The sequence below is a fragment of the Miscanthus floridulus genome, chromosome 10, assembly GCF_019320115.1.
Source record: "Miscanthus floridulus cultivar M001 chromosome 10, ASM1932011v1, whole genome shotgun sequence".
NCBI classification, from domain to species: domain Eukaryota; kingdom Viridiplantae; phylum Streptophyta; class Magnoliopsida; order Poales; family Poaceae; genus Miscanthus; species Miscanthus floridulus.
Window position 1 is genome coordinate 109426942 of NC_089589.1, and position 14661 is coordinate 109441602.

A 14661-nucleotide genomic window follows, 5' to 3' on the forward strand; every position below is an offset into this window, starting at 1 on the left:
GGTTACAACAGAGGCACAACCCAAATATTAGTATCCTCTCTCCTGGATACTCATTTGTAGAAAGAGTTCTCTTTTTGGTCCCATTGTTGAAGAAGACTAAAAATTGGTATTAAATCCTTTACTTACAACGGTACCCAAATGAGGAATAGATCTTGTATTTTAGGTGATGTTATTGGAGATTGTCTTGGCTCTTGCATTTTGCTTGTCTCTCCTGCTGCCAGCTAGTCTTAATTTTGTTTTACGTGAGTTTTTAGTTTTCTTTTCATTTTTTTATCCTTCTTTATTTTTTATTTCTTTTGGTTTTCATTGTTTTTTCTTTAGTTTTCATTTTTTATTTGTGATTTTCAGTTTCATTTTCCTGTAATTTTGGTTTTATTTTTTCATTGTGTATCCTTTAGTTTTCTGTTTTGTTGATTTTCTTTTCATTATTTCTTTTTTTCATTGTGTCTCTTAGTTTCAGTTAAATAAGTTATGTTTTTTCAATGTTTTTTATTTTCAGTTTTCAGTCATTTTTTCTTAGCTTTTGTTTTCAATCAAGTTTTTTTTAATGTTTTTTAGTTTCAGTTTTCAGTCACCCTTTTACCTTATGCAATACTTCTTCTAATAATCTGTCCTCTGGTGCAGCTTTATTTGGGTCGCTACTCTTATCTTTTTAATAAATGTCCCTCCAATTTTCAGCTAGTCATGTTTCCTGACTCATATAGTGGGTTACATAATAACTTGCCCCTCTAGTTGGCAGTTTACGCAATACTTGTCCTAATAATTTGTCCTCAGGTTGCAGCTTGTCTTATTTTGTGCCGCTACCCTCATTTTTTAATAAACGCCCCTTGTTGGCGGAAAGTAATGTTTCCTGGCTTTTTGTAATGTGTTGTATAATAACTTGCCCTCTAAATGACAGCTTATCCAATGTTTATTTTAATAATTTGCTCCTCCAGATTGCAGCTTGTCTTGTTTTAGTGGGCTACTCTCTTTAGAGATTAGTACCTTTAGTTTAAATACTATAAAACAAATTTATTATATTCCTATGGTAATAATTAATGTGCATACCACGTAAAAACTTTAGTTTATTTTTGGAGTAGCAAGTTTAGTATTACATGGTAGCAACTTATTTCATAAATCTTCTAGCACATTTTTACACATAAATTGCTACTAGAAAAAATTCTTTGAAATATATGCAAGTAAGGTCTAATTTTATTCGTCTCACCATGTAGAACACACTGGTGCAAACAGAATTGAAAATGGATACATCATTCCCATGTTATAGTAGTTTAAAGTTTAAAATAAACATTTTGCTTTCTTCTGGCATGCGTCAGCGTGACATGCAACGATATTTGCATGCCTTGATCGCTGGTTAAAAATGGATAGTGGCGATGGGGCCCGTGCGTGCCTTGGACCGCTGGTTGAAAATGGAAGCGCCGAGTGCACGCTAGTGGGGCTCGTCGTCAGACGCGTGCCAGGACGTCCGCGTGAAATAAGCAGGGTCGCGCGCTTCGCTTAGACTGTCCGCACCGCCCAAGTGCTAAATGGACTTGTAAAGGCACTATGGCCCACACGTCAGGATGCATTTACAGATCAGTAGTGGACCAGCGCTGCTCTCACTCACCCGGTATAGCAGTCTCCAAATAAACTACCAACGGAAGTTGCCGCCGCCGCCATGGAGGTCGAGTGCGCCGCCGTCTCCGTCCTATCCGGTGAGCAGCTCTTCGATTCCTTGTAGCAACGACTGGCCATGGCCTAGAAGCATCCGTGTGAGCTCTCATCTGCCCCATCTAGCAGCCCAAGTAGCCAGATTTGATCTCGGCATGGCCGCCTGCTAGGGTTCGTCGCCTGTTCCGTCCACTCCATGGATACTCTGTAGACTCCATGGATACTCTGTAGTGTCCACCCCCGGCGGTCCTCTCCCTGTTCTCCTACGCTGACAGACCCTGTGCCACCCGGCGGCTTCCTATTTTCATGGCCATGGCAGGCTATTTTGGTTCTTCCATGTGTAGGACATGGGTGATGCACGAAGAGGAGGACCAAGATGATTTTCATTTGATTGATGATGATGAGTACTTGGAGGCAGTGCAATTATTGGAGCTCGAGAATGCTGGATCCTCTCGTCGTATCCATCGCTCGGATGCTCCACCAAAGCAGATACGACAGAGGGATCATGCTTACGGGCAGCGGCGGATCCAGGAAATATTTTAGGGGGGATTGAACAACACTGCTGCTCGATCTTAAGTCTCAGCCCCCCTATACTATAGAACTTTGCCTAAAAATTCATAGAGGCTCTACAGTAATTTGCACTGATTCAGTTTGGGTAGGGGGGGCTTGAGCCCCCCCCCCCCCCCCCCCGCCCCACCGCTGGATCCGCCCCTGCTTACGGGGATGCGAGGATCCATGCCGACTACTTTGGTCCCAATCCTGTTTACTCAGCGTTCCAGTTCCGTCGACGGTGTGTTTGTAGAATCTGCTAGTCACGGATTACATTATTCATATATTTGTACCACATTGAGAGACCTTATCTTTATGTGCAGGTTTCACTAGTAGAGAACAGACCTTTCATCCGAGGTTAAAATGGGCTCTAGTCTCGGCATTTTTTGCGCCCGGGACTAGAGACCTTTAGTCCCGGTTGGTGTCTCCAACCGGGACTAAAGGTCCCTGCCCAACGGCTACTGCGCTCGGTATAGTGGTAGGGGACCTTTAGTCCCGGTTGGAGACATCAACCGGGAATAAAGGTGGACCTTTACTCCCGGTTGGAGCCACCAACCGGGACTAAAAGTCTCTAACCTTTAGTCCCGGTTGGTAACACCAACCGGGACTAAAGGTATACCCTTTAGTCCCGGTTGGTAACACCAACCCGGACTAAAGGACCCTTTAGTCCCGGTTGGTAATACCAACCGGGACTAAAGGTCCCCCGATGGGTTAGTTCAAAAGGGAAGCATCCCATCCTTTGTCAGATGTGTTGTGTAGGTGAGGTGGTAAGCTACGCGCGAGGCAATGCATGAGGTCTTGGGTTCAAATCTCACGGGACGCAGCGGTGGGAGGGATTATTTTTTTTAAAGCTGGGAGGACCTTTAGTCCCGGTTGGTGTTACCCACCGGGACTAAAAGTCCCCCTTTAGTCCCGGTTCCTGACCCGGGACTAAAGGACCCCCCTTTAGTCCCGGATGCTTGCTCCCGGGTGGGGAACCGGGACTAGAGGGGGTTCCCCACCGGGAGTAAAGCTTTGTTCTGTACCAGTGTTTCGAATGCGCGCCCATGTGTTTCAGCGGCTTGTCGAAGCCATTGAAGCTGCAGACACGTACTTCAAGCAAAAGGAGGACGCCATTGGCCGTCTTGGGCTCACTGGTTTGCAAAAGGCAGTTGCTGCTATTCGCATTCTGGCATATGGTCTACCTGCTGATGCTGTTGATGAGTATGTCCGCATTGGTGAGTCAACTGCTCGTAAGGCTCTGCACCATTTTTGTCGGGCTATCATTTATGTATTCGGGGAGTACTACCTACGTGCTCCGAACGCAGAAGATGTAACAAGGCTGCTGAAAATTGGAGAGGAATGTGGATTTCCAGGAATGTTGGGAAGCATGGATTGTATGCACTGGGAGTGGCGCAATTGCCCCTCGGCATATAAAGGCATGTTCACAGGGCGTGGGAAGCATCCATCCATGATACTTGAAGCGGTAGCTTCGCATGACCTTTGGATATGGCATGCATATTTTGGCATGCCAGACAGCTGCAATGATATTAATGTGCTTCAAAAGTCGCCCGTCTTCTCTGCATATTTCAAAGGCAAAGCAGCTCCGGTATCATTCACCATTAATGGTCACACGTATGACATGGGTTACTATCTTGCCGATGGTATATACCCCAATTGGCCGGCTTTTGTGAAGACCATTTCCCATCCTCTGGATATGAAGGCATCACACTTTGCTAAGGAGCATGAAAAAGCTCGTAAAGATATTGAGCGTTGTTTTGGTGTCCTTCAGTCTAGGTGGGCTATTGTTCGAGGCCCTGCGTATGGTTGGAATCGTGAATAGATTAGGGACATTTTGACAGCATGCATAATTATGCATAATATGATTAGTGAGGATGAAGGGAAACTTGCGGAGAACACAGACTATGACAATGTTGGGGTTCATGCTACTCCATACCAGACCATAACCCAAGAGAGATCAGAGTATATCAATAAGCATCATAAGTTGAAGAATACTACCATCCATAGCCAGTTACAGATGGACCTCATCGAACACCAATGGATGAGGCATGGTTCATCCTAATCGAGGTACTGCAATATGCGTTCAGATTCTTGTTATGAATGTCACTGAAGACTTTAAATATCTGAATTCATTCTTGTTTCAGGAACTGCTAAAGGGGACTAGATCATCTCAATAGGGATTGTCACTCATGTTTGTCGGGTTGGTCTTCATGTCGTCAGTGGAAGCTTGATCAACGACATCAAGCTTTAATAACAAACGTTGTACGAAGACAAGGGGAGGATGTGCTAATACATGAGCAGTTGTGTTTAACTTTCTATGAATCTTGAAATTTTTGCCATTGATCCTTGTCGAATGGCAACTCAACGCCAGTATTGCCTCTTGGATTTTTCTTCTTGCCAAGATTAATTATGCTTAGTGAAATGTAAAATGGTTTGATGGAAGTGCTTATGCTAATTCAAGCTGGTAAAATGCTCAGTAGCTGTTGCAGTGCTGTGGTTTTGCCACCCTGCTGGGCGCATTATCCATTATCCTAAAAAAGACAATCACCAGCAAAGCTACAATAATGCATCCATGAGCCACGATCACTCTTTACTAACCAAATATAGTAATATGAGACAAGTCAAACAACTTTTCCCTAAAAAATCTATGGTTAATGTTAGAGCAATATTGTGTACCTGCCAGACATGAATATATATGTGGCCTAGGTGATTTTTCTTTAGAATTGAAGTACAGAAACATCAGCACAGAACAGCAAAATAAACAATTATGTGGCATAGGTCCAAACATAGTAAACATTTAAATTATAACATGGGTTCACAATTATTAGTAGTACAACACAACCACTGCAAGGTAGCCTCAGCTACTGAGTCTATTACAACCCTCAATGCAACACACTACAACAGAAGTTTAATGGTCTACTAGTACAAGAAATGAGTTCGGATTATTACAACACTGGTTTAAGGGTCTACATTGTCATCTACATTGGCACCAATGTTCTGCAGTATCTCTTGTTGTTTCTTTGCATAGTACTTGCGGAGGCGTGGAACACACTTGTCCAGATCAATCCCGAGGATGCGCTCTTCCTTGTGTGTTTGTAGTATGTCAGCTTTCTTACGCATGAGTCGTAGTTTCTCTTCCTCAATTGCTGCCATGTGCTGATTGTGTTGGCGCAGCTCATCGTATCTCTGTGAGTCGATGGCTGCCATTTGCTCATAGCGAGAGCCTTTCTTCGCATTTTCTTCTTGCCATATTGAAAGCTTTTGTATCGACAGGTCCTGCAACTTAGAAACATACTGAGATGAATCTGACGTAGAGAACGAGGCAGATTTCTTAGCTGCTCTTTTAGATGCATCTCTCCCCATAGGCCTCTTGCTCCCTGAGTACTGAGAGGACGGTGTCCCCGGGTCATCATCGTTGATGTTGGAGGCTATGGGAATATAATCAGCTATTGCATCGTCGTCTCCATGTTGTGCCCCTCTGAGGTTGAGCTCCATCCACTTAGGCTCGTCCTTCAGCAAATCCCAGCAATGCACGTAAATAAACGGGTACTCTTCGATGTCTGCAAAGTTCGCTAGAGCTAAAGAGGTCTGCAAAAGGGGTACATAATTTTAGAATTATGAAGCAAACTCGAGATCAAACCAAATGACAATACCAGATCATATTTTGTTAATAAAACGATGGTTTCATAATTCACCTTATCCGCATCACTCATCCCGCTCGGATTGTCTCGAAGAACATCTGCCATGTACCCTGCAAATTTATTCGCTTCAGCCTTGATAGTGTCCCAGCGACTCTGCAGCGATCTGAAACTTCTCTCAAGGTAGGAACCCCTCCTGTTATTGTACTGGCTTGTAATCCTAGCCCAGAACCCGTCCTTCTTCTGCCCCGTGTTTATAATTGGGTCGCAGCTAATTTCCAACCATGACTTCACAAGGAACACATCTTCTTTTGGGGAGAAGTTGGATAACTTGGTGCGACTAGGTATGACCTTGCGCCGTCGACCACCTGGCAACGATGCTCCTTCACCATCACCCTGACTCTATTTCAATACTACTGGTTCAACACTCTTGACTGTTGCAGCGATAGGCTGATTTTGAGCAGGTGCTGTAGGAGATGATGGTGGATTTGGGAGCGGCATGAACCCTTGGTTCAGAGCTGCAGAGCATATGGTTGCAGCCCTGGGTTCCACCCTCTATAGAAGCCTTGCATTGGAAGACCCCCGCCGAAACCGGTAATGTCATCACCAACTTGATCAGAATTATTAGGATTCATCCTGCAAAAAAATAAAGTAAATGCAACAATGCCCCTATAAACCATATGGTTAAGTACATCTATGGACTGGACAGCATGTTTTCATTTTTGTTCTGTATTTCTGTCAGAGTTCAACAAGCTGAAATTATCTTTAGATCATGCTACCATCAGGTTTCAGGTAACATACTACGTGAAGATGCCACAACTAAGAATTAATATACTAGCTACTGCTGATACACAAAGAAAATTAGGGAACTAGCTGCTGCAGGTAACTGTTCTTCAAAATTCCGTTGTCAAAGCCATGTTACTGTTGTCCTACGCACAATGTAGTGAAATAGTGAATCAAACAAATTTGGTTACCGAAATGTATATTCAAGTAGAAGCATATTCTAAGAAATGTCTATCTATCCATATGACAGGTGTGCTGCAGGATGATTCTAAAAATTGTCTATCTATCCATATGTTCAGAAAGCCGTAGACCAACTGAAGTTACTGAATTGTATAACAACAGGAAGATCCAAATTTATTCAACTAGCTATTTCAAGAAACTAGCTACTGCTGAAACAGCCGAGAGCAACTGAGCTGGGGGCAGAGCGGCAGCGGTGCCGGGAGCTGAGCGTGGCGATGGAGCCGGGCGGCCAGTGCGGCAGCGATGCTGGGGCCGAGCGTGGCGGCGAAGGTGGCCGGCAGCGGGGCTGCGTGGCGAGTGCAGCGGCGGGCAGCAGGGCGAGCGCGGCAGCGGAGCTAGGCGGCCAGCGCGGCTAAGCGAGCGCTCGGAGGTTGGCCGCCGGCGGCGCCGCGTTGCGAGTGCGGCGGCAGGCCTGGGGGCCATTGTAGCGGCTGCGCAATGGAGGCAGGTCCGGCAGGGCGCGCGCGGCTGCTTGCAGCGAGGAGCGCGGCTGCTTGCAACGGGACGGCGGGGCGACCGCGGCGAGGCCGGGGAAGCCACCGCGGCAGGTCGCAGCGGCAACAGCCGCCGAGCGCCTCCAGATCTACAGGGTGTTGACTGATGTACAGGACTACCTTCTCCGTCGATGGCGAATCGCCGAATGCGCCGTAGAGCTCTCCTCCGAGTCCGTCCGCGCCCGCCTCAACTCTCTCTGCCACCGTTTCACAGCTTCAAACTTGGATCGACGACGGGGTGGATGAGGCTTGTTGCCCACCTTTGCTGACCCGCCCCTGCACTCCCCTCTCTCCCCAATGCCCTCAGATTTGAGGGAGACCGCCGGCTTCTCCAGGATGCTGTCGGGGAGGTCGCCGGACACTTCACAGCAATGGCGCGAGAGGAGCGTTGCTAGTGTGGTGGACGGGATAGCGTTCGTCTCCCACTGCGCTATGTTTGCAGATGCCCTGTAGCAAACGGAGGGATTGGGGATGAAATAGAGAGCAGCGGTGCGAGCCTTTCCTCTGTATATTTCCAGTACAGGCTCGGTTCCAGGCGCGCGGTGCGGACAGTCTTACAGCGCGATGGGTCGCGCATTATCTGCGTCCTTTATTTTTTGTACGCATGAACAACTTATATTCATTTATTTATATTTTTTAAAGGAAGACGTGGAGCAGAGCTCCCCAGTATTTAATTGTAGCCTAAAATTCGCTCTCATAAGAGTTAAACCAAAGATTCGATGAGTGCTAGTCGAACCATCTAACCAACTCAACTAAAGGTCCATTCGTCCGCCTACTTCTTTATTCTCCTATATTATGGGATTTAGGAATATTTTTCTCTTTTCATAAATTATTTGTATTTATTTAACAACTTTAGAAAATAAAAAAATCAATGGTTTGGATTCATTTCAGTTATTATCTCCTATAGGTAATTGGAGTACCGTAGCATTAACTGAATAGAATAGATTTAGTTTCCTATTCTATATTGTTATTAGAGCAACTCCAGGAGGCTCTTTATATCCTCCTTTATTGATAGAAAATACATATTTTGATAGTAAACCCTTCAGCAGCTTCTCTAATTAGATCTTTAAATATTGTTATTCTCTATTTCGAATTTCTCGCTAGCCAAATATGAAGAACAAAATTGGCTTTCTAAAGTACACAATAAAGAAGTCGTTGAAGAGTAGAAAGATATAGACAATAATTTTTATATAAATGGCTCTCCAAATGATGACTAGAGTGGAGATGATCTACCTATGTGTCGTGCTATATAATGAAGACATCAGCAACCTACTCCGAACATACATCTAGTTGCGAATAGTGGTGTTTTTTTCTCCCTTGATGTCGCCCTCGCCATGCATGCATGGCCTCGCCATGTTCATGTTCTTTGGCTTTTGTTATTATATTCTCAATTCCAGTGACATAAAAGTTGACACGGGAGAATTTTTTGGTATGACGCGCTCAGGTGTTGCTTGTTGTGCGTGCTGCTCGTCTTCTTGGTATTCTTGATGGGACAACAGACGCGCTGGCATCGATCATTCACGTAAAAAAGGGTGACAAAAAAAATGATAATACCGTGCGTAGGACGTCCGTTTCATCCAGATGTGCGTTGGTGGGCCTCGACGTTCGAACAGCCTAACAGGCAACACTGCCATCCACACAGAAATAAAAATAAAAAATCACAGCTCTCATCTTCTTCTCAAATCGTTGTTGTTTCCCCATCCATTTCGAATCAACTCTCCGCGCCCGCATTGATGCGGCTTGCTCCACCATGACCGCACTGCCGCGCCCGCACCGCCGTGGGCGCGATGCAGCGGCGTGCTGCACCGCGCCCGATCGCCGCCGCCTGCTTTCCTGTCTCCCCACCGTCACTCACCACTCGCCGCCGAGTTCTTCGAGCCGACGTGGCGCGGTCCACGGCGGCCGATCCGCCGTGGCGTTCTTCACCACGCCCAGCCGCTTGCCTGCTGCCATCCTCCCTCTCCACTGCACCCGAGCGCCGCTTGCTGGTGAAAGCTCTAGTTTGGTTTTGGTTAATTGATGAAACCCTAAGTGCTAACCTCGTTTATCGAAGTGATTATGAGATAGGTAGCACTACTCCAAGTGATAAAGCAATGGTGAAGATCATGACGATGGTGATGACATGGTGATGATCAAATGCTTGAACTTGGAAAAGAAGAAAGAGAAAAACAAAAGGCTCAAGGCAAAGGTATAAATAGTAGGAGCCATTTTGTTTTAAGTGATCGAGACACTTAGCGAGTGTGATCACATTTAGGATCGATAGCCGTACTGTTAAGAGGGGTGAAACTCGTATTGAAATGCGGTTATCAAAGTGCCACTAGATGCTCTAACTCATTGCATATGCATTTAGGATCTAGTGGAGTGCTAACACCCTTGAAAATGGTTGTGAAAATATGCTAACACATGTGCACAAGATGATACACTTGGTGGTTGGCACATCTGAGCAAGGGTTAGAAACTTCACCGGCGGAGTGTCCGCCCGTAGAGTGCGGACAGTCCGATGGTGCCACCGGCGCCCTATACAGAAAAGACAGGGGTTCACAGAGTGACCGGACGCTGGTGGTGCAGTGACCGGATGCTGGGTTCAGAGTCCGGTCAGTGACAGCAGTAAGCACACGGTCTTGGTCTTGTGACCGGATGCTGGCGTGTAAACTGACCAGACGCTCATGGTCTGAGTCCGGTCAGCGCTGACGTGAGACGCATAGAGGAAACGTTGAGTGACCGGACGTCGGGTGTGTCCGGTCGAGCTTGACCTGACGTGTCCGGTCGTGAAATTTCGCATTTGGAACCTTACTGGAAACGACCGGACGCTGGGGTCCTGCGTTCGGTCACTTTCTAACTGACGCGTCCGGTCATCACTTGACCGTTGAGATCAGGCGATCGGCGTTTGAAGCCGATGACACGTGGCAAGCATCGGGCGACTGGACGCTGGGGTCCTGCATTCGGTCGATCTGACCGGAGCATCCGGTCACCCCGTGTTGTGCCCAGTGAAGGGGTACAATTGCTCTATTTCGTGGGGGCTTCTATTTAAGCCCCATGGCTGGCTCAAGCTCACTCTCTTGGCCATTTGCATTGACATAGCAACCTTGTGAGCTTAGCCAAAGCTCTCCCACTCATCTCCATCATTGATCCATCATCATTGTGAGATTGGGAGAGAATTTAAGTGCATTACTTGAGTGATAGCATCTAGAGGCACTTGGTATTCATGTTTCGCTGCGGGATTCACTTGTTTCTCTTGGTGGTTGCCACCACCTAGACGGCTTGGTGCAGCGGAGGAGGATTGGTACGAGTCGGTGATTGTTCGTGGCCATGTCCGGTGATTGTGGGAGGATTTGTACCTTCCCCGGCGGAGCGCCGAAAGGTAACTCTAGTGGATTTCTCGTGTCATTGAGTTACCTCACTTGTGGGTAGGTTCTTGTGGTGTCCAAATTATGTGGACGAGGTTTGTGCAACACCTCTTAGCCGCCGAACCACCAAGTGTTGGTCGACACAACGGGGACGTAGCGTGTTGGCAAGCACGTGAACCTCGGGAGAAAATTGGTTGTCTCTTGCCATTTGGTATTCTCCCGGTGATTGATTTAATATTCACCTTGTGATTGGTTCACTCCTCTACACGACGGTATAATCACCCTACTCACTCATTTATATTCTTGCAAACTAGTTGTGGCAAGCTCTTTAGTGTAATTAGAATTGAGAGCTTGCTTTGTTATTTTAAATTCATCTAGTGGAGCTCTTTAGAGTAGTAAGATTGAGAGCTCTTAGTGAGTAGTAACATTGCAAGTTGTGTGCCTAGTAATCATTGCAACTAGAATTATTGGATAGGTGGCTTGCAACCCTTGTAGAGCTAGAGCAAGTTTGAATTTCGCTATTTGTCATACTAATCTAATTGCTCTAGTTGATTTGTAGATTTTTAAATAGGCTATTCACCCCCCTCTAGCCATATTAGGACCTTTCAAGTGGTATCAGAGCCGTGGTCACCGTTTGATTGAAGGCTTAACAACCTCGGTGTCAAATTATGGCTCAAGTTGTGTTCAACCATGTGGGGGCAAACCATCGTTCTTTGATGGCACATGGTATGATTATTGGAAGAGAAAGATGAGGATATATCTTGGTTCAATCAATGATCAAGTATGGGAGGTGACCGAGAATGACTATGCTATCATTGATCCCGATGACCCCACCAACCAAGACAAGACCAACAAGCAATGCAATACAATGGCTCTCAATACCATATACAATGCTATTGATTCTAAGGTGTTTGAGCAAATCAAGGATTGTGAAAGAGCAAATGAGGTGTGGAGGAGATTGGAGGAAACATATGAGGGCACACCGGCGATGAAGAGTGCTAAGTTATACATTCTCAAGGATAAGTTGACAAGGTTCAAGATGAAGGAAGATGAGAGCATTCCAGAAATGTTCCATCGGTTGCAAGTGATTGTAAATGACTTGAAGGCCTTTGAGAGAGAAGATCAAGGATGATGATGTCTCTCATCGGTTCTTGATGTGCTTACCTCCAAGATTTAAGATGTTGAGATTGCTTATCATAAGAGGAGGATTGAAGGAGATTACCCATAACCAAGTACTAGGTGATGTCATGACCCAAGAGACATACCGTGTGGAAAGGGGGGGATGACAAGGATGACAAGAAGGAAGAAGAAGACAAGAAGAAGAAGAGTATAGCATTCGAGGCTAGCTCATCATCATCCAAGAACAAGGGCAAGTCCAAGAAAGAATTAAGTGATGATAATGATCTTAGTGATATTGATGATGAAGCTATGGCCCTCTTTGGACGCAAGATGGGAAAATTCATGAAGAAGAAGGGCTATGGTGCAAGAAAGAGAAGAGATCACACCAAAAGCAAAGAATATGTGAGAAGATGCTATAATTGCAAGAGTCCCGATCATGTTGTAGCAAATTGTCCCTACAATAGTGACAATGATGAGGATGAGAAGAAGAAGCACAAGAAGGATAAGAAAGAAAAGAAGGAGAAGAAGGAGAAGAGAATGACCTTCCAAAAGAAGAAGGGTGGAGGCTATGTGGTCACTTGGGATAGTGATGGCTCTTCGGATAGTGATGACTCTAGTGATGATGGCAAGAAATCTATCAAGAAAGCACTAGCAAGCATCGCCATCAACAACAAGCCCTCCATCTTCGACACTCCTTCGACATGCCTCATGGCAAAACCTACCAAGGTAAAATATGATGTGAGTGATGATGATGAATGTGAAAGTGATGCTTGTAGGAGTGATGATGATGATGAGGAGTACTTCAAGGAGGAGCTCATGGACATGTGTGAGCAAGTGCATACTTGCTTTGAGATGAAGAGAAAGGAGTGCAAGGAATTGAACAAGAAAGTCAATTTTTTTTAGCAATCCCTTGATGAGCTCAATGCCACTCATGAGAGGCTAATGGAAGCCCATGAGAAGCTTGGCAAAGCTCACTCTAAGCTTGAGAAAGCTCACTCCTCTCTCATCGAGCAAGTCAAAGAGGAAGCCAAGAAGGAGCAAGTGATTGTATCATGTGATGTGGGACTAACATGTGATCTTATCAATGAATTTTTATAAGCCCATTATAGTTGCTCCCACTAAAACTTCTTGTAGCACTACTACTTCTACTTCACCTTTGAGTGATGGTCTCACTTATGATGCCTCATTAATGGTGGAAAATGAGACTCTCAAGAAGGAGGTGAATGAGCTCACTCGTGCCTTAGGCAATGCCTATGGTGGAAATGTCCGCTTGCTAAAGTGCTTGGGTAGCCAAAGGTTTTCTCTCAACAAAGAGGGATTAGGCTATACCCCCAAGAAAGGCAAGGTGGCCTTTGTCGCTCCCAAAGTTAACTTTGTGAAGGGCAATGGTCTGTTTTGCAAGAGATGCAAGCAAGTTGGGCATGTAGAGCAATATTACAAGATTAACAAGAACAAGCTACCTATTGTATCATCAATTAAATTTGATTCTTGTTACATGCTTGTTAAGGGTGCCAATGGTGCAAAGGCTAAGTTTATTGGTACACCAATTGTGGGCCCAAAGAAGAAGGCCATTTGGGTACCAAAGATCTTGGTAACTAACCTTCAAGGACCCAAGCAAGTTTGGGTACCTAAAAAGAATTGATCTTCTTTTGTAGGTCAATTATAAGGCCGGAGGAAGGCATTGGATGCTTGATAGTGGGTGCACACAACACATGACCGGTGATCCAAGAATATTCAATTCAATCAATAAAAACAAGAACAATGGGATTGATAGTATCACATTTGGTGACAATGACAAAGGCAAGGTCAAAGGGCTTAGTAAGATTGTAATATCCAATGACTTGAGCATCTCCAATGTGTTACTAGTGGAAAGCTTGAACTTTAATCTATTATCGGTAGCTCAATTGTGTGATCTTGGTTTCAAGTGCATATTTAGTGTGGATGGTGTAGAGATCATAAGTGTAGATGGCTCTAACTTGATATTCAAAGGATTTAGATATGAGAATCTATCCTTGGTTGATTTCAATGCTAGAGAAACTCAATTGACAACATGTTTGATCACTAAGTCTAGCATGGGTTGGTTATGACATAGAAGGCTTGGTCATGTTGGAATGAAACAATTGAACAAGTTGATCAAGCATGACTTAGTTAGAGGCTTGAAAGATGTCATATTTGAGAAGGATAAGCTATGCAGTGCATGTCAAGCCGGAAAGCAAGTTGGTAATACACATCCTAAGAAAAGCATGATGAGCACATCTAAGGCATTTGAGTTAATGCACATGACTTGTTTAGACCAACCACATACACTAGCATTGGTGGAAACAAATATGGATTTGTGATTGTGGATGATTTCACTAGATACACATGGGTGTTCTTTCTTGTTGACAAGAGTGATGTGTTTGTAACATTTAAATTATTTGTCAAGAGCATTCACAATGAGTTTGAAACAACTATCAAGAAAGTTAGAAGTGACAATGGTAGTGAATTCAAGAACACTAGAATTGATGAGTTGTGTGATGAATTTGGAATTAGACATCAATTCTCGGCCAAGTATACTCCACAATCAAATGGCCAAGTTAAAAGAAAGAATAGAACTTTGATTGATATGGCAAGATCAATGTTGAGTGAGTACAATGTGAGTAATTCATTTTGGGCCGAAGCAATCAACACGGCTTGCTATTATAGCAACCGACTCTATTGTCACCCCATGATGGAGAAGACACCTTATGAGCTTTTGAATGCAAGAAAGCCCAACATAGCATACTTTCGGGTTTTTGGTTGCAAATGCTACATATTGAAGAAAGGCACTAGATTGAGTAAGTTTGAAAAGAAATGTGATGAAAGC

The 14661-nt window shown here is 44.9% G+C and overlaps 1 protein-coding gene and 1 pseudogene across 1 annotated transcript; one reads left to right on the forward strand and one right to left on the reverse strand.

Annotated features, from left to right (window-relative positions):
* The first annotated feature begins 2133 nt into the window (after positions 1–2133).
* LOC136489262 (uncharacterized) lies at positions 2134–4360 on the forward strand (annotated as a pseudogene).
* Positions 4361–5154: 794 nt separating this feature from the next.
* Positions 5155–6226, reverse strand: LOC136489263 (glutathione S-transferase T3-like). Its single transcript, XM_066485949.1, has 3 exons — positions 6186–6226; positions 5892–6105; positions 5155–5784 (listed from the first exon to the last, which is right to left on the reverse strand). Exons 1-3 carry the CDS (start codon positions 6224–6226, stop codon positions 5155–5157), a joined length of 885 nt encoding a protein of 294 aa, XP_066342046.1.
* Positions 6227–14661: the final 8435 nt, after the last annotated feature.